A 27002-nucleotide genomic window follows, 5' to 3' on the forward strand; every position below is an offset into this window, starting at 1 on the left:
GAATGGATAATATAATGATAGTGTTAATCAATAAAAAAAAAACTCATAATTATTAAAGATTATTACTTGATAAAGTAATAATCTTTAATATTTAATCATTTAAATGTAAACTTTTCAAATTCAACAATTTGAATGCCCTTAAAATGTCTGTAAAGGTGTCTTTTCTGAAATACACATTTCCCTTGCAACAAACGTGGTATCTACAAATACAAAAAATGTATAGTTTGCTTATATAATGTATTTTATGACATGAAAATGAATGAAAACCATAACAGTTTATACATTTTCATATCATTAAAGAAATAATTATGTATAAACTTGAGTTCAAATAAATGTTGTGCGATGCTGTATGTTGAAAGTATGGATACATTATCTCCATACTTTCAACATACAAATCAAAATATTACAACTTTTTGTATACTCTACTAAGAAATAGTTTATAAGAATAATCAGTTAAATATTACTTATGTATTGATGTATTTTATTCGCGCTTCAATTGTGCCAAAAACTAGAAGAATTTGTATATTTTATGTATTATTTTTAATTAAATGTTAATACGGGATATCCCAAGTATTATCGGCCCTACTCGCGATGAATTTAGGCAAAGGAGACTCGCTAGAAACTTTGTTTTAGCATTATTAAACGTGCAAAAAGACGACGAAAATGATGTTCATACGCATCTATGCACTCTTGTGTACGAATAATAATGGTTAGACTGACATAAAATTGTCTACTAATATCGATAGCTTCAATGCTCTTTCCTTCAGTTTGCATACAGTTCTGCGATCAGTCTCAAATCCCACTTCCTTTTATAAATACACCCTGTAAAATTACCAATGTTTCATCATCTCTGTGGGCCAATTTTAAATGGGATATCCTGTGTATATAATATATATAACACCATCAATTTTCAGTATTCATCAATTCAATTCTAGATGCAAGTCTCCTGAAGTTTACTCCAGCCTTTTCTGTGGATAGCCTCTTCTTTTTCTGCAGATTTCCAGTCTAGGAGGATCTTTACACATCTGTTACCTGTTCTTTTGACAGTAAGTAGGTTTCCACTTTAATGATTATATAATATACTATATACATAATACACACATATTATATACTATATGTAGATTATACGTTGTGTCTAAAGTGAATTAACTCGTACATAATTTCTTGTATTATTTCAATAACGTGTAAAATCAGTTATATTAGATAAAACTTGCAGATTTTATTAAATCGATTCACGTGAACATACGATCATTAGAGAAATAAAGGAAAATAACTTACATTCTTGAAACTCTCTACCGGAAATCACGTGATTTTAATCGTTTAGTGTTTCCCGTTTTAAAGTAAAATGTTCATTGTCCCATAGAAAAATTCGTGAAATAAATTGTTTTAAAGGTTTAGCTGACTCAGAAATGTATAATTGGAGCTTTTAAATTTATTTATTTTACGATAAAATGTTTATTTTGATATTGGTGGTGACACTTTGGCTGTTTCTATTGCCATGAAGCATTATTAACCTTTTTCATAACGGCGTTTACTTTTTATATATTCAAAATAAATAAATTAATTTATTTAATGAAACGTTAATAAATTTATCTTACTTCATAAGAAATTATTAATAAATGCGCACGTTTATTTAAAAAACATAATGTAATATAACAAACAACCTTCAAAACTCAATTTGTTCACTCAAATCGAAACTTAATAACTCCCGTGTCTTTTGTCGAAATTTTCTGAAATTTTGCAAGAAGGTTCGTGTGTTAGGGGTAAATGTTTCCAGAAATTTTCAGGAATGTCGGACTACTGGTTCGGGAGATATGGCCCCACCTCCTTAATAACTCCCGCAGATTGGTGGGGGAGTTATGAAGGAAGTAAACTTGTAAATAAAATGGTAGGAAATAAATGTGAAATCTAACGCTTTAAATTCCTCTAATTTAGTTGACTTTTGACCTTTCTGTAAATTCGAATGACGGTTGAAAATAATGCGAAGAGCTCATTTTAAACTGTTTTTTTAAGAAAGGAAATATTTGTTTTGTGATAAAATTTTTGAGGTGCTTCATTTAAAACGTTAATTATGATTTATTTATACATTATTTTTTCCCTTTCACTGCTAGAATAAATATTATTATTATTATTATTATTATTATTATTATTAAAAATACACGCTCAATATTTTAAAAGCATTTCGTGATTTTGAATTTCTTATAAATATAAAATAGCTTGAAAGAGTTATAAAAGATAAAATCAGTTATATTTTTCAATTATAATTGAAGGCTATTTTGGGGGATGGGCGAGTTATATTTGGTCCATGCGGTCCTGAAATATATAGAGAAATATAGACCAAAACACACACGTATGTGCATACGTACATACAAAATTTTGTACCCTCGTTTTATATATTTTTGGAATTTAGAGCCATTTTAAAGGTCCTAAATGTTTATATGTTAAATACATTTTATACGTGTACTGTACAGGATAGCGCAAAAGACAGGTAACTGTATATTTTACAAACAATACAAAATGCTTATAATAAAGCAATTGGTGAAAGTGGGATTCAAATTACTGTAATTTTCATTTTTTTTTTATTTACAATTAGCAATATCGAGTGAATCAAGTACTTTTTAATGGATTAAGCTCGATTTATTTATTATGTATGAGTGATTTTCAGTGAAATTGACTAATAGGAATGAGAGATAAGGAAAGACACGAACCATTACTAATCAGGTGTTCAGATGGGGATTCGATGCAGGATTCCTAACTGTAACAAGAGAATGAACATAGAAATGATTTCTTAACGATGCGAACAGTTGATTCGAAGCATTAAATCAAAGAATAATTCACGCTTTCAATCAATTAGAGCGGTGATTCTTAATCAGGGGTGCACGGTGGTACCAGGCTTCTTTTCTGGAAGTGCAAGACTTTGTACGTTTATAAACATACATTTAATTAGTAATAGAGCTTATAAAGCCATTATTTACCACACTACATCCCTAAAATCTTTTATTAATTTTAAATTTGAATTTTACACCAAACCGATTTTGAGTGTTTTGGGAGGATCTTTCTTAATTTCTTAGGCTAAGGTTACACGCGAGGAGATGATTAATTTTCGATTTTCCATTAATTCCATCATTTATTTATTACCTTTAACTCGAAATCATTAAGTGGAGGGGGGGGAGTTTCGTGAAATTTGCACGTGGAAACAAAACGTGCGACCGAGTGATTACCGAGGAGATGTTTATTCTTCTCGAGCAACATAAACATTGTGTGTCGTTCGACCAGCATCCAGTCATGAAAATTGGACACGCTACACCTCTGGCAAAGCACCGAAAGCGTAACAAGAACCCCGTTGGCATAGTCCGGTCCGAAGGTTGGACAAACGTCATTTACGCATCGTTGGCACGGAGACGAGAGGTCATCGCGTAAATCACTCCATCACGTCGCATTCAGACACATATTACCCAGGCTCTAACCAATGGCAATCGGATCCTCTTATTATTCCAGATAAAAATTTAACTTCGGAAAAGTGTGTGTGACCCTCATACCTCCAGATATCGTCTATAAATTAGTTTTCTAGTGCTAAAGGTGGCTATAAATTTCAAATAATACACGATAAAAACAGATAAAATTCTTTCCTTTTATTAAATTCTAACGATATCTATACACTTTGACATTCAAATTAAAGGAGTTTTTTTCTCTAAGAAATCGATGCTGTAATCTCGATCTGTCTATTAAATTTCCTAACTACAAAACGTGAATTAACTTCGTGGATCCAATCAATTTTAGCGAGAGAACTCAGACACAATTAATTTCTTAATTTGCACTATAAATTCGTATACATTCTTTTGTACTTTGTGGTTTAAGGAGTGAGTATTGTTCGCAACAATTACAAAAAAAAAAAAAAAAAAAAAATTAAACTCGATCGCGTGGATCGATTAAGATTATTAATTAAGAATATAAAATTTCAATTAAAAAAAATTACACGGAACGGTACCTGTTAAAATTTACAAGTCTGGATGCGTGAGACGAAGATGGATGATTCGAATGGACAGATATTAATTGCAAATCGCCTTAACGCAGTTTTCGTCCTTCAGCATTTTGGCAAGCATGGAAATGTAACTAATGGCCAATTTTAGGGTTTTAATTTTGGACAGTTTTTTAGACGACTGTTGTTGAAACGAAGTGGGTATCACTTGTCTAAGTTTCTCCAAAGCGGCATTCAGTCTGTACATCCTCCTCCTCTCTTGCCTGTTAGCCAACATTCTCTTCCTATCCAGTTCCATCTGAGTTAAAGGTTTCTTCCTGTTATACTTTTTAGAGCATCCTCTGTCGTTGGAATAACTTCTCCTACTCGTAGCATCTTCCTTTTTTGAATAGCGATGATAACGGTGTTGGGAGGACGAGTCTCCAGAGTAGAGGACGTTTTGGTTGGAGCGTACGGGAGAACGGATTTCCTGATAATATCCCTCCCGCTCGTAATCCACAAAGTAGCAGCCGGAAGAGCAATCTTCGAACGATTTCAACACGTCATCTACAGATTCAAAACGGAATAGTTTGTCCCTCTCCACAGCATAATAGTCCGTGGCCACGTAATCCTTGATGGACTTGGGTTCTAGAGTCGAGCAGGAACGATCGTGTTTCTGGCAGGAGTCCATTTGCAATTTACGAGAGACGGAAGATGGCGATGCCCTGACGATGCCCATGCGTTCTTTCTTCTGCGGCCATGGTTTCGAAGGATCTTTCTACTACTAAACCACCACTTCCGCCCGGCGAGCTGCACCTGATCCGGGAGTCGAACGAGAAAGGAGCTGGGCCATACACGCACTTTGCCCCGTGGGACGAACGTCTTAAGGTCTCTGTCTAATAATAAAGTTGGCCCGTAGTCGGGGTGGCCGTTTGTTTGCGGGTAGAGACCGATTACTTCTCTACGGCTACGCTCGTCGACACGGCCGTTAAGATGGAATGGAGAAGAACGTAGACGCCCCTTCGACAGCGGGACCACCTTAGACATTTGTCAATCGCTTACCGTCCCGCCCTTTTCGGTATATTTCCCTTTGCTCCTCTCTTTCCGCCAGTCGTTAAAGCGGCGTTACTGTCGCCAACCAGAAACGGTCATTATTTTTGTCTCCCTCTTTTCAATTTTGCGTAAACAACTGAAAAATTATACGAGAATAATATGTCGGCTTTTCTTTTTTTAATTACTTTTTTCACTTTATAACCGCAAACTAATTTTATTCTCCGAATTTCACGTCAAAAATTCGCAAATACTTTTGATAATTCCGAAGTTATTAGTAGAATTATCAATGGGATTACCTACGGATATAAAAGTTTATTCTTTTTAACACTTTAAATACCCGGAAAATATTAAATTAAATATTAAAAAAATTGTTTAGATTAATATTTTGTTTAGTTAAATCTCATAATTTCGGCACCTCATTAATCATTTACGCATTCCTGAAGGGATTTTATCTCGGGAAGCTTTGTAGAATTCCAGAAATAAAATTCTATTTTCGGTTGCTGAAAATAAAAATTTTAGCAAAATAAATTTTTATATGTAATTCGAATTATAATTTATTAATTTTATTAGTTAAATAAAGCAAAACGCTCATTTTCCACAAGTTATTAGTGAAAGCACCAACAAATTTCCTCCTGATCCTCGGCCCGTTTCTGTATCCACAGGGAGGCATACATCGTGTGGAATGCCCTTTCCGGTCTTAAAAGTGAATTGCCGAAATTTGTCTCCCGGATCTGTCACCCTAGCAATTAACTGCGTATCCTTTTTCAAGGGGTGCTTCTTCTAATCCTCAGTACAACATCGACTCGACTTGTTCTCGGAATTTTAGTTTTCTCTCTCAAGATTCACGCAAAAATATTCAATTTATCAAAAATAATTCACTAGAAACTTTTGTTAAAAGTATTTATAGTTTACGTATAATAGGGAAATTTAATTTTTGATTCGAGCCGTGCTAAAATTCTATAGATTCTTCATAGAAAAAAAAATTTTTGTTTGTATAGGAGGAAGAGAGAGGGAGGAACGAACGAGAAAGTTTCCGAAGGAGCGGACAGACAAACAGCAGACTCGGCGCAACAATAAAGTCGTTTGTCAGTACGAGTTGGCAACTTGCAAGGATCCGCCCAATGACACGCCCCATTTAAAATAAAAGATGATCCGCGCGCTGGACCGGAAGTGGACCGAAGAGACAAGCGGAACCGTCACGCATCACATCCGGTCTCCAAAGAGAAATACCTAAACAAAATGGTATTCTAAACAATTACTAAAGAAAATATTTAATCTAGTTATAGTTTCGCCCCCTTTAAATAAACTCAAATATCGAAAACTTCTCTATCAGTTATTTGATTTTGTACAGATTTGTACGTGTTTCAATACGTGAAAAAATGCATACGAAATAACCTCCAAACAACGGCCATTTTTTGCGTACTCGTCGGTGGCCGTTGTTTACAGGTTCGGCTGTAATAGGAAGTAAAATAAATGGATTTTATTTTACTTCCTATCCTATACTTGATCCTTAACAATCCTATAGGATTGTCAAGTATTAATCGATGTAGTAACACAACGAAAACACAAAAGTTTTATTCCAATATGTCGAAATTTTATACAGTAAAACCTGTTTATAACGGAAACTTGCCAAACCAGAAAAGATACTCGTTACCGAACGATTCCGTTTTACACAGGTTTTACTACGTATCCTAATTAAATATTGATTAAGTTTCAATTCATCATTATTCTAATTAACTGCAGAATAATATGTCAAATGATTGGTATCCTTCTATTGCCACGAGAGATTCGAATTCCAAAACTGACCTCATATTTTATTATAATTAAGCATCCTTCTCCAATTCTCCCTCACAGTGATTGGCTCATTGAGGCTCAGGCTTGCCTATAATAGGTGAAATTGAGATCGGCCGTATAACTTTTAGGGCACCGGCACCTCTCGTCAACAAATCAAATCAAATGAACCGACTACCAGCAAAAAATATGTTTTCACTGGCATTTTTTGATCGTGTTACTTTAAAAAAATAGTTCTATTTTAATATAAAATCTTTCGTGTAATTTTTATATGACGATGGGCACGTTGCTCGGGCTTTTGAGGGGGGGGGGAATTGGTGAGGTTGGGTCGAAGAGAGTGACAAAACAATGGTCTTAGGTATTTACAATAATGAAAAATTGCTCGGACTTTAGGGAATTTGGAATTTACAAAGGGTATTTTTTATAGTGTTTCGAGGAATATTCAAATTGGGTATAAAACCCTTTACCTAACAAATATTTTTAATTTGCATGTACATTACAAGCTGCATTCATACATTCACGTATTTTTCTTTCCTTTTTTTTTGCATCTAACTTTAGTAAGATTAATTAAAATTTGCATAGACACGGTCGAGATGTTTACGAAGCACGTCTGTCCCAGTAATCTATTCTTAGATTTCTGCAGCTGCCCATATTTTATTGGAAACCATTACTAACTACACGACTTCCAGCTAAGTATATTACGCATAAATTAAGTATGGTTCGTAAAAATTCCATTCTAGTTCAACTCAAAACTTCTTGAATTTCTCGGTCAGAACGTGTCGCTTTTAAACTGTATCCGGAGTTGTGTAAGAAACTGTTTATTTTCTCCTCGGCTTTTATTCGTCTGACGGACTTCGTTCTTTACCTTTGCTCGTTCTTCGTCACGTACGCTGTTATGTAGCTCATTCATTATAGCTTTTGTGGCCCTGCCTGCATCTGGACCGGAACTGTTCAAGTCGGATAAAAAATGGACTAAACTAATGTTTCTCGTAAATAAAAGTCGAATGAATCGAGTTCTTTTTTGCAGCCTACCGCCACAATTGGTTGATCCAGGATCGATGCCGATTGGATCGGATATTGATCCGATCGGCGCAACTACAATTATATTAAAAAATTAAATTAAATTGTGGTATAGAATTGTTATGGCGTTTGATACGGAAAAATCTGAGAAAAGTCTAGATGAGCATCACGGAAAAGTCTAGATGAGCATCTGATATATGAAATTTTCTAAGCAAAGTATCAAGAGACACGTAGAGATTTTAGTTTATTCTCGGTCTTTACACGAAATATCTCCGGAACATAAAATAATCACGAAAAGAAACAAAAATAGAAATGTACGGAGACATCAGTGATCAAATTCTAGAACTTTATTCTTGAGCATTTTATAGATTTTGATGGCAAATTCATTCTATGTAAGTTTAAGTGTTTTTGTTTGCCACTATTGTAAGCCTACTTTTTTCCTATTGCGTTTATTTATTGTTGTGAAAACAATCCTCGTCGGTGTCTTAATTTGATCCATTTTTATAATTAACAGCCATAACACTGGAACCGTGCAGTGGCAATTCTCTGAAGAGGATGAAAAAATGGCTAATCTTCGATCTTCACTAATAACGCGATTCTTCCTTCATCATCAGTGAGAAGAGGAAAATGTAAACGTAAATATATCACATTCACAATATGTGGACTACTCCAAATTTCCACGCTGCCTCACGAACACGTAGACTTTGCAGAAAAGCATCAGTATTCAACAAAGGGAACGGTATTCTTAAAGCAGAAAATGAAACCAGAATGCCGCGTTACATTGCATTTTAAGCGCTTTTATTGTATGAAAATCTCGCCCCCATTTTTGAGCACCGATGCTTTTCTGTCAAACAAAAGTAGCATTATATCTTAATATATTTTTAAAAATTTTATCCAGTATAATCAAACGTTAGTTATATTTTTGATAAACTGGATTAGTAAGTTAACATAATCTATGGACAAAAAAGGGCCCTCCACCAAAGGAGGCCCCAAACCAATCTTTCATACCGTAAGAATGGATTCCCCCGAAGAAAAATGTTTGAATTCCCGTATTTCCAGGAACGTAATCGCAGTTCATATTACTAGTTTAAGTAGAATAAAACGGCTCGCTTAACGACGGTGTTCTAGTTGCAAATTAAGTCGTAAAATCGAGGTTTTGCTTTATGAATTGAAATACTGTAATTGCCCATTAATAATTATTAAAAATACAGTATACGACTTCAAATATAAATTTGTATGCTATTAAAATGTAAACAACAATACCTTTATTATTATTATTATTTAATTTACACTATTTTATGTATATTAGTGTCTTCGCGATAATGATAATATCATGGACACATCCTCTCTCGTTACTCAAAATATCTGGTACAAGAACAGCCGTACAAATGTCGTATATTATGAATAATATGTACTGTACAGTATACATAATATCCAGTAATTTACATTCTATCTCCTTTTTTTTATTTTTAAATGGCTAAAAAACGACATTAAATGTGTTATCCACATTTATATATTTTAATATTAAATATTGTAGTAAATATATAAAATCTCTCGCGTTATTATATAAGGTTTTATGTATTTTCTAGAGGAATTTCCCTTAAAGTCTTTTAAAAATTATGTATAGGAGAGTTGTCGAGAACCCCTGACATTTGTTTGTTATTGAAATTATTCAGTTTATTTCACACAGTTAAATATAGTGGAGAGTTTTTATTCGTGTGATTTATGACACGAAATTTTAGAAATTCCTGACCCTGGAAATATGTCGAAATTTAGTAAACTGTGCTATGAAATCCTTTGTCAGATGAGTTACGACCGTGTAATTTTCTTTTCTTTCTTTCTTAGGGTATAATTTATTCCATTTAGTTATCAAATATCGCTTCATTCAAAACACGAATAAGAATAATATTTAGATAATGTCCAGCGGCAGTAAAGAAACTAAAGTCTAAAAAAATTTCAATTTAAAGAAAGAAGTTTGGCATTGACAAGTTTACGACTTTAAAATACGAAATGTTAATTATAATCGCTGGAGTCTTACAAATTATTAATTAGTTAGTAAAGAATTTTTTAAATGAAATTTAATATAAATTTAAATAATGAAACGAAGTATCGAGTTTCGGCTCTTTATTATCCTTATTTTATTTTATTTTTTTCTCGAGTGCGAATAAATATTTTTGAAAGTTTTTCGTGATGGTTCGTACAAGTTACGTGTTTTTCATTATTGAAGTGCATTTCACGCATCATTTAACGCCAAGGTTGCGGTTGTGGATATAAAGTACAACAGAGATATTGTAGTTTCCTATAAAGGCTGAACGTTACTATAGTCGCCCGAAAGGTTATGGCTCGTATAGTCTTTCAAATATCGAGGACAAACGGATTCTTTCGGGTGTTCCGCAGTTGTTACGTCCTCACCCCGCTTCGCTTTAAATAATATCGAAGAAAAATCTGTGTTAAATTAAAACAGAGGAAGAAAAACATAAAGCGTGTTGGATAGTAACACTTGAATAGTTATTAAATGCATTATTATTATTATAAGTCGGATTCTCTTCGTTGTATTTCTAATCTAAATTACTCGTTCGATCAAAGTATTCTTTCTTTTGTATAATTAGAATTTAGAAAAAGGAATAAATGCTTATTGGAAGATAAAATCTATTGTTTGTAACTATTCCATAGTAACACATTTATATAGAATTCTATACTGATACTGTAAACACATTTAATTAAATAAGTATTAAAATTAAATCATCAAAATGCTAACAAAACATAATTTAAAAATTTTGTAAGATCGTAAATCATTCTTAGTTTTAATGCAGATAAATTCCATCTCCGAGGTAATTTAATTACATTTTTTTGTATTTTGTTTTTCAAGTTAATGAAAAAGTCTTACTAAAAATAGATTAAAGATTTTAAAGAAACATTCGGAACATTTCCTTTTGTCAATATTAATATCAGTAACGTTAATAAATTCAAGTAAATTGATTTGGATTCGTGGGATAAGACAAACAACACGGGCGATCTGAAAAGGAAGGGAGTGCCTGGAGGATCTACAGGAAACTAGAAACTCCTTTCGGGAGGCATACCCCTATTTAGGATTAGGCACGTGAAAAATCCGTTCAACTACCACTGTTCGGTAGCGTTAGCCACTCGCTAATTGGTTCCAGTTTAAATAAATGAAAGGGCAGTGGCGCGTTATCTTGTGGGCAAAAAGGGAAATTGCCGGGGATCCCACCAATAGGGGGTGGCAAACCGATCTTTTATTTAAAAAATCTTTTCCCGAAAAAACTTCCTGAAAGAAAAATGTCTGAACTCAACACTACATCCGGCATACCCCCAATTCAAATTTGCCTGGCCCTGTGAAGCTAGAATGCACCACTGTGAAAGGAATTCAATTTCTGTAATATTGACTAATTTGCTTTTATTTAACTTTAATATTTACTTCCAGGAATTTGTGACAATATTCCTGGGACTTTTTGATTTTTTTAATCATTACAGGTAATAAGTTTCCAGCATGATCCGACAATGCTACCTTCACTGATCCATTTAAGTCACTAGGAACAAGTTTACCATCCTACACTCGCTTATTTACCTTGAAAATCATTGTAGAGATGATTTACACCACTGATCTAAATTTTTTAACAATAGTAAACTCTATAATAATTTCTATAGCAGATAGTGTCAGTTCCAGACTCAACAGCAGATGCTCAAATAAATCTTTAAGATACAGAATTCATTGTCATTTTATGCATTGTATTATCTGTAACATGACGGGGATGATGTACAGATAATCAACATATTTCTGATATTCGAAGTAAAATAACAATGAAATTGTGCTTGAACCCAAGATTTTCTTTCAAATTTTCAAACTAAAAATAATTAAGAACTAGTATTATTCTGATTTTTAATTTGACTTATCACAGATATATGAAATTATTAGAACTCTAAATGTATTTACTTCAATGGAAACATGTATTGTAAAAACATACCATAGTAGTATATGGTGGCTTTAACTATCTATGACACTACAAGGTACACCTTTGAAGTTCCCTTTATGAAGAATTAGTTGAACTGACACATACCAGGAATAATATGAAGACTGTGTTGAAAATAAATAAATAAATATATATATATATATATCCTATAGTGGCCGAACTGGCTCTTCTAGATGACCCTTATTGCAGCTCCCTTACATTATTTCTTTTTTATGAACGTGGTACACACTACTTAAACATATATAACTACAAGCTTACTGTACATTCAGAAAGTTGAGGGGGTTAAGTGATGGTTTACCTAGTCAGTTATAAAATACCACTAAAGTAACAGTGATAATTGTAGTATTTTAATTATGTATAATATGAATAAATGACAAGGTTCTCCCTTAGGCATCCCAACAGAGGATGCAGCTCTTGTATATTTCTGATAGGCAATGTACAGCTCCTATCATGACAGGGTTTAACCACCACATAAAATATAATCATACACAGTAGAGCGTCGTTATCCGAATACCGATCGACTGAAACATCGGTTAACCGAAAGCGTTCCATTCCACAAATTCAAATTTCCACTAGTGCTGTGGCGATGCAGCATTCCCCCCTCTGTGCTAACTTAAACTGTAGACCTAGTTTAATGTACTACATTATGTAAGGTATGTATTTGTAAGACCCGTGATACAAAATATACAGTACAGCTTTGTGTTTAATAAATTTTTCGTAAATGATCAGTTATCCAAACAATCCCAGTCCCAAATTGTTTCAGATAATCGATGCTCTACTGTACTAATAAACTTATACAAAAAATTATTTTAAAAAGCAAATGTTTTAAAAATAATTTTAATTTTTAAATAAAATAAATAATGAATATAAATATTGTTAGAGATTATAAACAATGACTCAATACACCTGATTTTGATTAAAGCCAGATGATCTGCCAAATTATCTTCAGGTTATGATTAGGCTAAGTTAATAATCAACGACAACTTGGAAACTTAAGAGATTATATCTGGAGTATATTTGTAGATTTTTATTTAAAGAAAGAAAGACTAGACAAAATTGATGCATTTTTCTTTTTTTTTATATATATAAAGTGCAGTAATTTATCTATTTTATTTGCAGAATAGAACATTGTCAGATTACATCTCGTCATAAAAGCAACCAACTTAACGAGCCACTACACGCAGAGTAAATGGCATCTTTTAATAACTGCATTAAACTAGCAGTACTTACATATCACAATTATTAATAGGAATACAATTATATGAAGAAATAATATATCAAGATTTGATAAGTTCAATCTAAAAATAAATCAAATATTTAATATGAATAACAATATTAGTCGCCAATACAAATAACTATTTTAAAATATACAGTAGCTTAAACTGAAAACTTGATTATCATCATCAGCTATTTGTAATTTTTTGAAATTTCAAATTAAGAATCTTGTGCATCATCTAGAATAGAAAAGAAATCAAAATTATTCACTATTTATTCCATTTCACTTCTTTTTTTTGTTTGAAAAATTAACATCAGATTTGAATAGTCAAAAATATTCACTAATTTTATTTCAAACAATTTTTTTAAGTCTTTTCATTACAGCATTCCAAACAAAGATAGGTCTATATAGAAACTACTGACAATTTTTTATGCAAGTTTAAATATCTAATGGATAGATATAAAGCATTAGTAGTAGTGGAGTATTTATTTGTTAGAGAATGACTTCAGAAATTTAAATATTAGTACATCGAAGATTATAATTAATAAAATTAATCATCTTAAATAATTTGAAGAAACGTATATGTTTATAGAAAATATTTGTTAAAAATCTGGATGAATAGAACAGTTTCCTTCGGCATTATATTTCATATAAATCAAAAGCTGCTGACATATTATTCTTATAAAAAGTGGAAAAAATAAAAAAAAACATGCATACAAATAGAATAAAAAATTAAAAATAAAAGTATTCAAAGCTTCTAAGTGGCAATTATTTACAGGAAATCTAAATTTCGAAATGCCTAAGATATTTTTATATAGAAATATATATTTATTTAACAATGTTATAGATGTAAAAGTTTGCTAAAAAATAATATGATTTTTTAGAACAAACTATATAATTTTTTGTTTTCTAATTATTAAATAAATGAACATTTATTTCCATTCAGAAACATCAAAGAAAATATTTTAATAATATTCAAATATTGTTTAACTAAAACAAATTCTTAAATTTGTAAGAAACTAATAAGTAGAAATCTTTCTAATCTTATACATCTTTCTTATCTGTATAAATATAAATTTGACCTGTATATTTTTTTCAAAATAGCAGCACATCTTCAAATTATAATAGTAAATATTCTGTTAATCAATGCGATATAAAGATTTCATTATGCATTACAGATAAATTAAGAAAGTAAGTAATCTAAGAAATACACACGTAAAATATATATTTTGGTTTCTTAACTGTAATAAATTAAACTCTATTAATTTTTTTTCCTTGTTTTCAAATTAGTATATAATAAGATCACTATTTCAGAGTTAAAATCATTTAAAAATATTATTTTCAGATCTTCATTTTGTAATTTGTATTATCTGAGATTTTATTTATTTATTAAATTAAAGTAGTGAAATAAAATAAGTTCACATTGATCTTAAAATCAGAAACATTAATTTAATTGATATAGAAACATTTTAGCTGCTTTAAAACTGTCATTACTTCAAATTCAGCTACTATAAAATGACTTATACTAATTCTTTACTTTGATTGTGACACTTATTCTAGAATATTAAAATATAAATAAAAATTCTAGAATAAAATAAATTCATATTCTGGATTCAATCAAAAATTTCAATAAAACATAATTGATGTATATTAAGGATGGAATGCTATAAAATTCAAGAAATATTTTCGTAAACAGATTGTAAAAATGGACTTGTTAATTTTAACATAAGAATAGAAAATATATTTTCTTAATCTATATAAATACGACATTAAAAATTTCAATATATATTGAGAAGGAACACATTTAAACAATGGAATATATTTTATTATTTCATTGTTAATTAAACTCAAATTTAAAAAAAAAAATATATTCAAGAAACATAATTTTCCTCTGATTATCAATATTTTTATATAGACCTACCCCAAAAATTACAGGAATCGATTCTAACATGTTTGCTTTATGTGAATCATTCATTCATTCTTATACAATTTAGTATATAAAATAAATATATAAAATTAGAATTTTCTTCTTTCTTTAAAAAAAAAAAAAAAAATACATTCATATCTTTTTCTATGTAAACTTTACTGCTTAAAGAAACTCTTCTATCCATCCTTATTCTGAATGTATATACATATTTACATTTATAAGAAAAAATATTTGGTATGCCCTATATAATCTATTTCAAACTTCTGGTTCTTTTTCTAATTCCATACATAAAAATATAGTTCAAATCATGTTATCTGAGATCATAATAATTTAAAATAACGCTGCACAAAATCAAATCTTCAAAATTAATTCCGTTATAAACTGATGTGCAAATCAAGAACAAAGTTGTTAAGGTGGGATTAATTAACTTACAATAAACATTGATATGAATATAATAGAATTAATATGACTGCCTTGTTTAAATGTAAAATATAATTATTCATCCTGTTAGAATAGGAATTGCATTGCAAATTGCCATTAATTCATGTACAATTTTAGGCAAATAAATTATTAGAGGATGAGGTTTTTAAATTTTACATAAATATATTTCTCATAATTTTGAGAAAAAGCAACCAAAATTTATGATCCTGCCTCATGTTCTTGTCCCAGAGTTTCAAGAAACAGCCCCATCGGTGTTCTCTTTAATCCAATGGTCTCAATCTTATTAGTGAGCTTATTTTTCATGTTTCTTAATCTCATTGAAGCATGGAAGAAAATAACTAAAAAAAAATAATATAAATATAATAATTAATATTTACTTAGCATATTTGTCTGCAAATATACTTTAGAAAAGTTTTAATTTAAAAATATCACATGTATTATTTCAAAATATGTATGAAAAATTAATTAATTAATTGTATGAAATTTCAATTTAAAATTAGCTAATTATAATTCTACCATTTCAAATAAGAGTTGTAAACTGAATAATAAAAATAATGTTGAACTACTGATATTTTGAATTAAGATGTATTGTTTCATAAAACAATTTTATAAATACAAAACAAAAGCAATTGTAATACCTATAATTCTAAAATAACAATATAATTTCAGTCAATGTTTTTACATAATACAATGTTTTACATATACAGTAGAGCATCGATTATCTGACTTAATTGGGGACGGGGGTTGGTTGGATAACTGAAAAGTCGGATAACCGAAAAGTATGAAAAAATACATTATTAGTATAGTGTATTAGGCCTGGTTGTCGGAACATAGTGACGACTAATACTTGACTTCGTGCATTCCTTGTCAACAAAATAACTCTGGAATGAGTTGTCCGATCTTAATGAAATTTTCTAGGACGACTCATCATCACTCAAGGATGAACTGATTAAAATTTCAACTCTCAAAAATGATTTGTTTTTGTAGAACTGGAGATAGGGGTTTTTCTTCAGTATGGATCATTTTTGAGAGTTGAGATTTTAATCAGTTCATCACCATCACTCAAATCGTCGTAGAAAATTTTGTCAAGATCGGACAACTCATTCTAGAGTTATAATGTTGACAAGGAATGCATGAAGTCAAGTGTTAGTCGCTTCCTGCATGCACATGTAGAGGCGTCATCTAGTGGTCGGAAAATATGGCATGCAGTAAAACTGTAATTTTGAAAGGTAAGTGTTATTGCTAACTAGATACACAACAACAAATATATAGAATCTTTATAGAATAATAAGTTTTAAAAAGTTTTCTTTTTAAACATGGAGCAGCAGCGATCAATATTGATGGCTTAACGATCCATTCTCTTCTTCGTCTTCCTATCGTTAGTACGAAATTTCGATCTCTAAATGAAGAAGCTGCACAGAGATTCCAGACTAAGATAAAGTCGCTCAAATTCATCATCATCGATGAAATGTCAATGATTGGTGCAAGAGTGCTTTACATGATCGAGAGAAGATTGAGGGAGATAAACCCCGAGAAAGATGGTTGGATTAGCCGTTTGGTGGATTCTTTATCTATTTGTTTGGTGATTTTTGTCAGCTTCCTCCTGTTAAAGTTACTCCTCTCTACTCGAGTGTTTTTTACAATGTAATGTCCCAACAAGGTAGGGACCCTGTTGGGACATTACATTACATTTGCATTTGATTCTTTTGAGAAGTTCATTGAACTTAGTAATTCTCATAGATAAAATAGCACAGATAGTTCCTTCACAGATGTCTTACAACATCTAGCTTCGGGTAATTTCTCTGATACAGATCTGAACATTCTGACGACAAGAAATTGAGCCTATTTATCCAGAGATGAACTTGATCAGTTCCAAACTGCAGTAGAGCTATATCCAACAAACAAGCAAGTTAAACAAAGCAACGAAGAGTACTTGCAGTCAACTGGATGCCCTCTTGCTTATATAGCATCTGAAAACACTCCGGACATTGCCCCGCCTTCGTCCAAAGATGACTCAGCTCTTGGTCTCTCCAAGTATTTCTATCTCTCAGTTAATGCCAGAATCATGCTGAGAGTCAACTTATGGGTGCAAGGAGGTCTCATCAATGGTTCACTAGGAACTATATGCTACATTATATATGCTCCTAATGCTCGCCCTCCAGCTCTACCTCTGTTTATTTTAGTGGAATTTGATAGCTATCAGGGACCTTTCATGTATGGTAATCTGTTTCCAATAATCCCCATAAAATGCTCTTCGAACGATGGCAGTATATTGCGATCTGGTAGACCGTTTCCCCTTACCTTAGCATACTCGATGACTATACATAAATCACAGGGATTAACTCTTCCAAAAGTCAAAATAGATATAGGGAAAAAGAGACAGCTATCGGTCTTACCTATGTTACATTGAGTTGAATGAAAAAAATAACTGACTCAGTATTTTTAAAGAGTTACAATAAAGATTGCTACGAGTCAATCTGTAAGTCCAAGGCCCGTAGTGATAGACAGAATTTCATGAAACGTTGGCATAGCAATTAATTAATGGCTTATTCTGACCTTATATTTTTGTACCTTTAAATGATCCAATAGAAATCAAATATATTGTTGAGAATGAATAATTCTGTGTTTCGTTTTTCCGTGATAATCTAGAAAATAAAGGTGCGAGCAGCTTCGTTCCGACTACACACTGATGCAGCATTACTTAACTAGTTGGTTAATGTTACCTTAGGATCCAAGATGGCGACCGGGGAAATTTTTCCCTATGTTGGAGACTGCGACGGGGGGAAATTTTTTTTCCTAGAGTCGAGAAGTCGACGACGTGGGGATTTTCCCCCCTTTGGTTTCTACTCTGCGTTCGACGTGGCTGAGTTTCGTGTAACCTCGAAATGGAGACGGTAGCGTGTAAATTTGCGACGGTAGAGGGAGCTTTTTCGTAACGTCGTGTGAGAGTAAACTCGGTGGGAAATACGTAGGGGTGTTACGAACGAATATGCAAATGCGTGATCTATGACGTGATTTCTGTTCCTTTCCGGGCAATTTTATGCAAATCGACTAGTTTCCAGTTGGAATTGTTCGCTGCAGTGTTGCGACGAATTGCGTACTGGAATAATTGCTGTGTTTTTTTTCGTTACGATATTTCATTTTTGCACAATTTATTATCGGTAAATATATTTATTATTATTTTCTCCAGTTTTACTAATTATTGTCATTTCTTTTATTACAATTTAATCCTAAAAGTTAGAGAAAGAAGTAATTAGAAATTAAGAAAAACCTGTGTTTTTTTTTCTCCCCACTTCCCCGCATTCAGTTTACTGCCAATTGTTCGATAATGAGCAGTATTGCCGATTTGAGTTGCAATGACGAATTTTGGTCGAGATGCACCACCCGTGATTTCTACAAGTTAATGGAAGACGACTTTTTGGAGCTAGGTTTGCTCCCCGAATTGATAACGCATTGAAATTTGCTGTAAAATTAGGTTTACAGCCGACCGAGTCCGTTTGCATTCATTGCGATTCTATATGCAAATTATACTATTGGAGTAAAAGAGAAAGCTGTTTCTTGCGATGGAGTACGTGCGGAACGAAGACTTCTGCCTTTGAAGGAACAATTAAAAGTAAATTTGGCCACATTTCTTGGGGTTGCATTCTGACGTTTATATGGCACTATCTATGTCTGGAATGTACGGCGACGACCTCGGCGATTGTGGCGGGCACATCCAGAAAAACAGGAGTCGATTGGTCCAATCACATACAGTTGGTAAAAATTATAGCTTTGAGTAATTTGACATCGTTTAAAATAGGAGGGCTGAATAAAACGGTGGAAATCGACGAGACCGTAATATGTAAAAGAAAGTACGAGAAAGGGCGTATATTAAAAAGTACGTTCGGAAAGGAAAAAAAGATAGGAAGAAGCGGGCAACCACCATTGAAATGTGAGTAAAAAAATCCTTTTTTTTATTGTTTATTTCGGTTAAAATCTGCGGAGTCTGCAGAGAAATTCAAGATGGCGTCCGGAAAAGCGGCCATCTTGAATCAAAGAAAAAATTTTTTCCCCGTCGCAGTCTCCGAAGTAGGGAAAAAATTCCCCCCGCCGCCATCTTGGATCCTAGGGTAACATTAACCAACTAGTTTAAATACTAGCCTCCCTTTCATGGTCGAGCCAGTGCTGCCAGCTAAAACATGCAAAAATTTAACAAAAGTAATATTAAAGTAGCCAAGACATAACCAAATATTGTAGCGCCACATCACTAGCGGACATTTGAATTTGCCAACTAGAACGTGGTCGGTTAATCGATGCTCTACTGTACAATGTTTTTATATAATACTATAATACTAATCAGAATCATGTGGATATTAATAAATTTTAATTTTAATATTTTATTTGTGAAAGAATTAGCAGAGATACCAAAATTTGATTAACATCAAAATTAATCAAAGCTTAGTATCTTTTAAAAGACAAAAAAAATTCACTTCTTACATTATATCCTCTTCTAACAACATGAACAGTAAAGAAACCATATGTTCGGAAATAATTTTAGTTAATTGTTAATATATTTTGTTTTTAAAACCATTTAAAATTTTATTACATTTTTATGTATTGTATATAATAATCATATATACTATTCAAAGAAGACTTTCAATTTTAGACACAACACAATGACACTATGATATGAATGTATTAGATTAATAATTTGTATTCAAAATCTCTATCAGTTTTTATAATAATTTTTAACATTATAAAATTCACTTAAATCAGTTTTCAATTTATAAAGTATTTATATTTTGTATTTTATTTCAAACATGAAAATAATTTATTTATTTAAAATAGAGATTGACTGAGACCTTGTTAACCAAAACCTGCATTATCCAAACTGAACTGTGGAAGAATACTTTGTCAACAAAGTCAAGAGAACATAGTAAACTAGAATTCACTTCACAAATCCTGCAGAGCAATGTACAGTACTCAGAAGTTCTAGAAGTCCTAAGAAGAATTTATTCATTTAATTTGTCACAAAAATATAAATTTTAAAATTCCGTTAATTGTAAAAATTTATTTCCATATTTTATAAATTGCAGTATCAAATATGCCATGTTATCAGAGATTTTGTTATTTGAGGACTGTTAGTCTAAATTATATTACTTCAGATAATAAGGAATTTATCATATTTTTTTCTCAATTGTTTTCATTTAGAATAATAAAGAAAATAATGAGCACAATAAAAATTAGTACAACTAAAATATTATATCCAAATAAAGACAGACGTTCTTAATTTGTAATACAGTAGTTTTGACTTCTTGCCATAAAAGAAATATTACATTTAACTGTGTTTTTTTTTTTTATTTTCATTTCTTAAATTTTTAATAATGTCAAAAAATGTCATAAAAATCTAATTTAAAAAGTATACTTACTGACAACAGGAAGAAGAATACCAAACAGGAAAACAACAACAGATCCAAGCATATAAACAATGAAATAACCTCCTAAAAAATATAATTCATAATTTACAAATACTATATATAAAATTTATAATTATTATAATAAATGTTCAATTATGATAATATTTTAATTATAATTAATAACTTTTCATAATTTAAGATTAAAATAACTCAAAAACACTTTTAACTTCAGTAAAACTTTTAAAAAATTGTATTGTGTTGTGTATTTTTAATGCAAATCTTCTATTAGTCAAAAGAATTACTACTTAATATAATTTTTTCCAAATAGTAAATAAACTTTATAGTTAAAAGTATGTTAGAAAAATTCCTCTGCAATATGTTTAACTATAAGTCATCACAGCTCTTTGAAGATTCAGTTCTATAGTGTAAAACATACAAAATAATGTGTCTTAATCCTTGTGCTGTTATGCTAATAAAGAAGAAACTGTTTTAGAAGCATTTCACTGCAAAGTTTAATGAAGATGAAATAAGGAATGTGAATCTTCACAGATTTTTCCTCTGAAGATGAAACATAAAGCAATCAAACACTTAAAAATTGCAATATCCAATCACATCACCTTAATTACATATGAGACTTTGATACAAATCTTTAAAAACAGAACTAAATGTTATACATCATGCCAGCAAAAACAGCAGAAAAAATTCTCAAACTCATCCATAGTTTTAAGTAAATTCATAAATATGTTCATTTTTAAATAAAATATATTTCTTCCATTTCATTTCTAATAATGACTCATAAGAAGGTAACTGTTGTGAAGATACTTTTCTAACATTACTATAGTTACTTCAAATATCAAACAAACAACCAGATTCCTTTATCAGGTTATTAAGGCTAAATAATTACCAAAAAAATTTGGCAGGAGGTAGGCAGTTAGGGCTGCCATCTCCACATAATTACAATGCAACTGCACAGTAAGTAGGAGTTGTGAGTTCAAGTCCCTCTTGGGACCAATCTTCCAGAACATTCTAAAATTAAATTAATTAATCTACTTATAATTAAATTTATAAGAAACAGCAGACTGACCACCTTCCTCTTGCCAAATTACTTAGTAATTATTTAGCCTAATAGCCTGACAAAGGAATCTGGAAGTTCATTTCATACTATCATTGTGGAATATCCCATAATAATCATTTTCTCAGAAATATATTTTAATTCTCCATCAAACATGTATAGCAAAAGAACATTAATAAGCATACCTAAAATTCAGCCAGCTACTTGTATACAAATGAGGCATAAATTGAAGAAATTTGCATGTGTAATGGCACAATGTGTATAAAACAGAAAATTACTCAGTAGAACCTTTAACAATACTTAAATCTTGAAAATAAATTTGCTTATTTACTTTATTTTCAACTTTTGATACGTCAAGTACAATAATTCTTTACTCAAAAAATCGACAAAGCTGGCTTTTTAACTTAAAAGAACACTATAAAAATACAATTTAGAGAGAAAATATATTTATATGTTAAACAAGATTTAAAATTCCTGTTTTGTGTTAAAAAAAACTGAATTTTAATAGTTATTATTAATTAAAATTATGTTTTATAGATAAAATTTACAATAAATAACAAAAATTTTCACTTAATTCAATAAATTAAATACCTGTAAAGATTATTCCAACACTGATAAGAGGATGATCACGCTTGAAACGAGTTGCAGTTCTTTTTGAATTTGTAATATAGTAGAAAAGACCAAATGTTGCCAATATTGCCAACATGCCACAGAGCATTTTTACTGGATGTATCAAACTAAAAAAGTTTTAACAAACAAAAATAAAAAACTGGGATATAAAAGTATTGCAATTAATATAAATATCAAAAAAATAATACCAAAAATATACGAATTTATTTATAATGTAAAATAGGAATATATTTACATAAACAGATACTATATTAAATTTACAATATTAGAAAAAAAAATTTCTATCGTGATTTCTACAGGATGGTTGGAAAGTAACTAAGAATTGAGAAATCACTATAATTTTTGTAATAATAATGCAATAATAATAAAATGTGTGTGTGTGTGTGTGTGTGTGTGTGTGTTTACTGTATGTACATCAATGGAATTTTATAATTCCCATATTCAGTAGTGTGAGCAGTGAGAGATTGCATTAAGCGATTAAAAAAAAAAAAAAAAAAAAAGGCTGATTGTAATTGCTTCTCTGTTCAGAAGTGAGCACAGATTGCTGCATATTATGAGGTGTGGAGTCAGAGGTTGCTGTGCAGCGAAGACAGTATGATATAGAGACATGCCACAATCCATCTGGAAACAATTGAGAATTGTCATCTGAAGATAAAATGACCACAGGTTTGGTTGCAAATGCACAAAGAAGTGGACCATCCATCCATATCGTGATCTGCGGAAAATGTTATTAATGGATGGCATCAATGCCTACATCAAATTTTAAGGTATGTATCCATATTTCCATTTAATAAGGTACATGTCAAATAATTTATCATCATCTTTGCATTAGAAATGTAGAAATTTTAACAATTTCTCAATGCTTAGTTACTTTCCATCCAACCTGTATTAAATTTGCTTTATCCATCATATTAAAAAAAATAATAAAAATCTTATGAATGCAAAAACAACTTCTCGCTCAAACTTCAACTAAATATTTTCTCTCAAAAGATATAGTTTTTAAAAGTACTTTTTGAAAAACAACAAAAGTTTAAGTATCTGAGTCTAAATAAAATCAGAAATAATATATTACAAAGAAAAAGTTCTAATTATGATTTAGATACAGCAATTATTATTGATATCATCCTGTATAACTATCCTGTACGATAATTATACATTTCACAGAGAAAATATTTTGTTGAGAGAGTGTTGCAACTTGTTTACACTTTTAATTAATATTTTTGAGAAATCAAACATTTTGATACAAATTTAATTAATTTATTTATGAATTATTATTTTCTTCTAAGAAATCAGATAAAAATATAAAATGTAGAATACACTTTACCTCTCCCAACTCTATATTAAACAATAACTTATATTACATATTACAGATAAGTAGTATTTTTCAACCTTTTTCTCGTTGCAGTAATTGTATGTGACTATGAATTATGCTTACCTAGAGTTACTGGTCATACTTTGTTACATACAGTAACTCTAGATGACTATTTAAATGTCACCGACAATTAACTGTGCCAGCATTGGTATGGTCAAATATTTTTACTGAAAGAAACATGCCTTAGATTATGCAAAGAAGCTTGTAAACAAAGCATCAAAACAAAGTGTACAGTACACATAACCTTCTTTTTGCATGATGGATATGTTCCAAAGAATGCTGCATAAAACAAAAATCACGTAAAAAAAGTACAGAACATCAATCCTGTAGAAAAATGCTTAATTGGATCAAGAACCTCAAGTTTTTTTTTATTCTATCATCATTTATTGTTAACATTGTTTGTAGGTAAATACAGTAAATACAAGGTAGCATAAAAAACATAAAATTAACATGCTGCATTTTCTGACATACCTGTACATCAGAAATTCGTCCGAGACTGCATATTACTCAAGCACACTTACTCTAACACCTTGTAAACGTGCAGCCAAATTTATTAACTTCTAACGTTTTAAGTCATGTTAAATGACCTTTATCAAGAAAAATAATAAGAAAGAAGGCAAAAAACTGCAAAATTCGAACGCTTAGTACATTTGCATAAAAGAATAGACTTTTCGAATGGTTTTGAACAATATTCCGTTCGTTCGAAAACGTTAGAAGTTAATAAATTTGGCTGCACGTTTATAAGGTGTTAGAGTAAGTGTACACATCAAAAATTTAAGCACAGTACTGTACTGCGCTTAAAAGAGATAAATGAACTCTTGATTTTAACAAGAGTAATAACATTTTTTACCATGCAATAATACAATTTTAACAAAGAGTTAAATTTAAAAATTTTCAAAAAAACTGCTTTTTCCTGTGTAAAAAAATCATTTGTGTAAAAAAAAATTAGCTTTCTTTTGTCAACCACATTATTTCAAAATTGTGTAAAAATGGGATAGGTGTACTGGTTATATGATGCATCATTTCAGGTTCACAATACTGCCAAACATATTAATTGCACAAAATTCATGTATGGTCGAATCACTTTCAACAAAGATAGGATCAGCTGCATAATTCTGTAACTAACCATTATGTTGTGAGGATTGAACTTGTTCTTTTTAATATTCAATATGCAGATGTTAGCAGGAATACAAAATATTATCAGCTTTTTTTGTTGTTATTTGTAATTTTAATTAAAATTAAAAATAACTAACTATGATTGCATGGATTTGTTTATTTGCAATAAGTATAGTAGTAAGGTAGCTGCAATAGTTAATGCAAATACGTTCAGATTTTGATACAGATGAACCATTAGTTATTTCACTGGTATATAACTATCTCTATTTTTATGCAATTTTGAAATAACATGGTTGACAAAAGAAAACTAATCCTCTTTTTACGTAAATGATTTTTTATAAATGAGAAAAAAAAAATAACAGTTTTAGTTGTAACAGCTACTGCTGTCCAGCTGTAGACTAGGTGAGACATCTATGCAATTTTTACGGAAATTCTAGAGTGATTATTCAATAAGAATAGTTTATACAATTCTGGAAAGAGTACAGCCTGTTCTAACTTATGAACAAGGCAATTGCTGTAAGTCTGCAATCTGCCAGACTTACAGCAGATATCTGATAAGCCAAAGCCACACCACTGTGTCATTTTGCAGCTCTATCAAAAACTTGTTAAAACAGGAATGGTACAAGATGAAAAGAAATCAGGACACCCTCAAGAAGCAACTAGTAATGCATTGGTAGCTGCTATGCAGGCTTCAGCACTAAACAAACCCGAGCAATTGCTCCATGAAACGGGAACTGCTATTGGAATTTCTCCATCGTCAGTCTATTGAATATTAGACAGACACAAGTTTCATCCTTACATATCAGTTATTGTGCAACTAGATGCAGATGATTTTGACTGCACACTGAATTTTGTGAAAGTTTCATAAATCTATTACAGGGAAATCCTGGTTTACTTCATCATTTATGAAAGTGCAAATTTCTATTTGACTGGTTGAGCCACAAATATAATTGCTGGTATGGGACATAACAAATCCCTACGCTGCTCACATAACACAAACTTAAGACAGAAAAAAATCCAGCAACAAGTTGCTTAACTTTTCCGGCAACATTTAAAATAGCACGTGTGGTACATCTGTTATGATATTTTATTAAAAAAAACTTTATATTTTTAATAATTACACTCTTCAAAAGTAAAATTGCCAACATCACAAAGGAATGCATGCTACATGCACATTCCAAGACCAGTATAGGTGAGACATATGCAAAAGATTAAAAGAATAGACAAAAGATATGCAACAGACACCTGTTTATTCAGTAGCGAATGTGTCCCCCCCACAGGTAACTAATATAAGCTTCTATATGGTAAGACATACTATCATTGAGGAGATTAATGGTTACCCAAGGAATCCTTTGCCAAGTTGCATCCACTGTAGTGTGCATGTTGTCAATGATATGTGGTGGTGGTCCCCAGTGCACATCACGTTAGACAAGGTTCCACAGGTGTTCAAAGGGAGAGAGATCCAGCAAAGCTGCTGGCCAGAGAAGGATGTGAATTCTGTTCAGGCTGGTGAGAGTTCACCTTTCAATGTGAGGTTAGGCACTATCTTGCTGGAACATTGTTGGGTGCAGCCTGCACCAGTGGCTCAATCACAGGCCCCACAATTTGTGTAATGTGCACCAGGGTTGTCTGCTGATTGATCATGATGCACAATGCCGTAACTAGCCATTCCTGCGCCCTATGCAAGAATTTGCATTTAGGCCCCTTAACTAATTAGGTTTGGGAAATTAATAAAACAAATAGATGCATTTTGGGCCCCCCCTTCCAAGTGGGCCCTGTGCGGGTGCACCTGTTGCATCTGCCTAGTTACAGCACTGATGATACATGATGTCTGGTATGATGCTCAGCAAAAAGAGCTGGCATGTAGTATTCCCTGGGATACCACCACACTCATCCATGGCTGTCATTCCTCCACAGACAGAAGGGGGATTCATCCACAAGAGGTTGTCTATAAATGTCGCCACACTGGGAGGGAGAGAGTTAAGAGAAGTCAGACAAGGGGGAGGGAAGAGGTTGAGCTT

The 27002-nt window shown here is 31.5% G+C and overlaps 2 protein-coding genes across 4 annotated transcripts in view; both read right to left on the minus strand.

The window, feature by feature from the left end:
* The window catches only part of Jwa (PRA1 family protein Jwa), a 124576-nt gene that overhangs the window by 87902 nt on the left and 9672 nt on the right, over positions 1-27002 (minus strand). The window contains exons 2-5 of one of the 3 annotated variants that reach the window (XM_067281699.1): positions 22455-22600; positions 20804-20875; positions 15606-15733; positions 12872-13265 (exon numbers count right to left, since the gene is read on the minus strand). In XM_067281699.1, coding sequence (XP_067137800.1) covers positions 13215-13265; positions 15606-15733; positions 20804-20875; positions 22455-22600 — 397 coding nt within the window. In that variant the 3' untranslated portion in view covers positions 12872-13214. Of the gene's footprint in view, positions 1-12871; positions 13266-15587; positions 15734-20803; positions 20876-22454; positions 22601-27002 lie in introns of those variants that run through there. The other 2 variants (XM_067281700.1, XM_067281701.1) reach the window with 2 other exon arrangements.
* LOC136984674 (twist-related protein-like) lies at positions 4050-4697 on the minus strand. Its single transcript, XM_067281749.1, has one exon. It carries the CDS (start codon positions 4695-4697, stop codon positions 4050-4052), a length of 648 nt encoding a protein of 215 aa, XP_067137850.1.

The sequence above is a fragment of the Centruroides vittatus genome, unplaced genomic scaffold (assembly GCF_030686945.1).
Source record: "Centruroides vittatus isolate TY-2023 unplaced genomic scaffold, ASM3068694v2 contig_926, whole genome shotgun sequence".
Classification (NCBI taxonomy): Eukaryota; Metazoa; Arthropoda; class Arachnida; order Scorpiones; family Buthidae; genus Centruroides; species Centruroides vittatus.

Bases quoted from the DNA above. Each gene is read 5' to 3' on its own strand.
- LOC136984674 (XM_067281749.1), bottom strand. From the start codon at position 4,697: ATGGGCATCGTCAGGGCATCGCCATCTTCCGTCTCTCGTAAATTGCAA.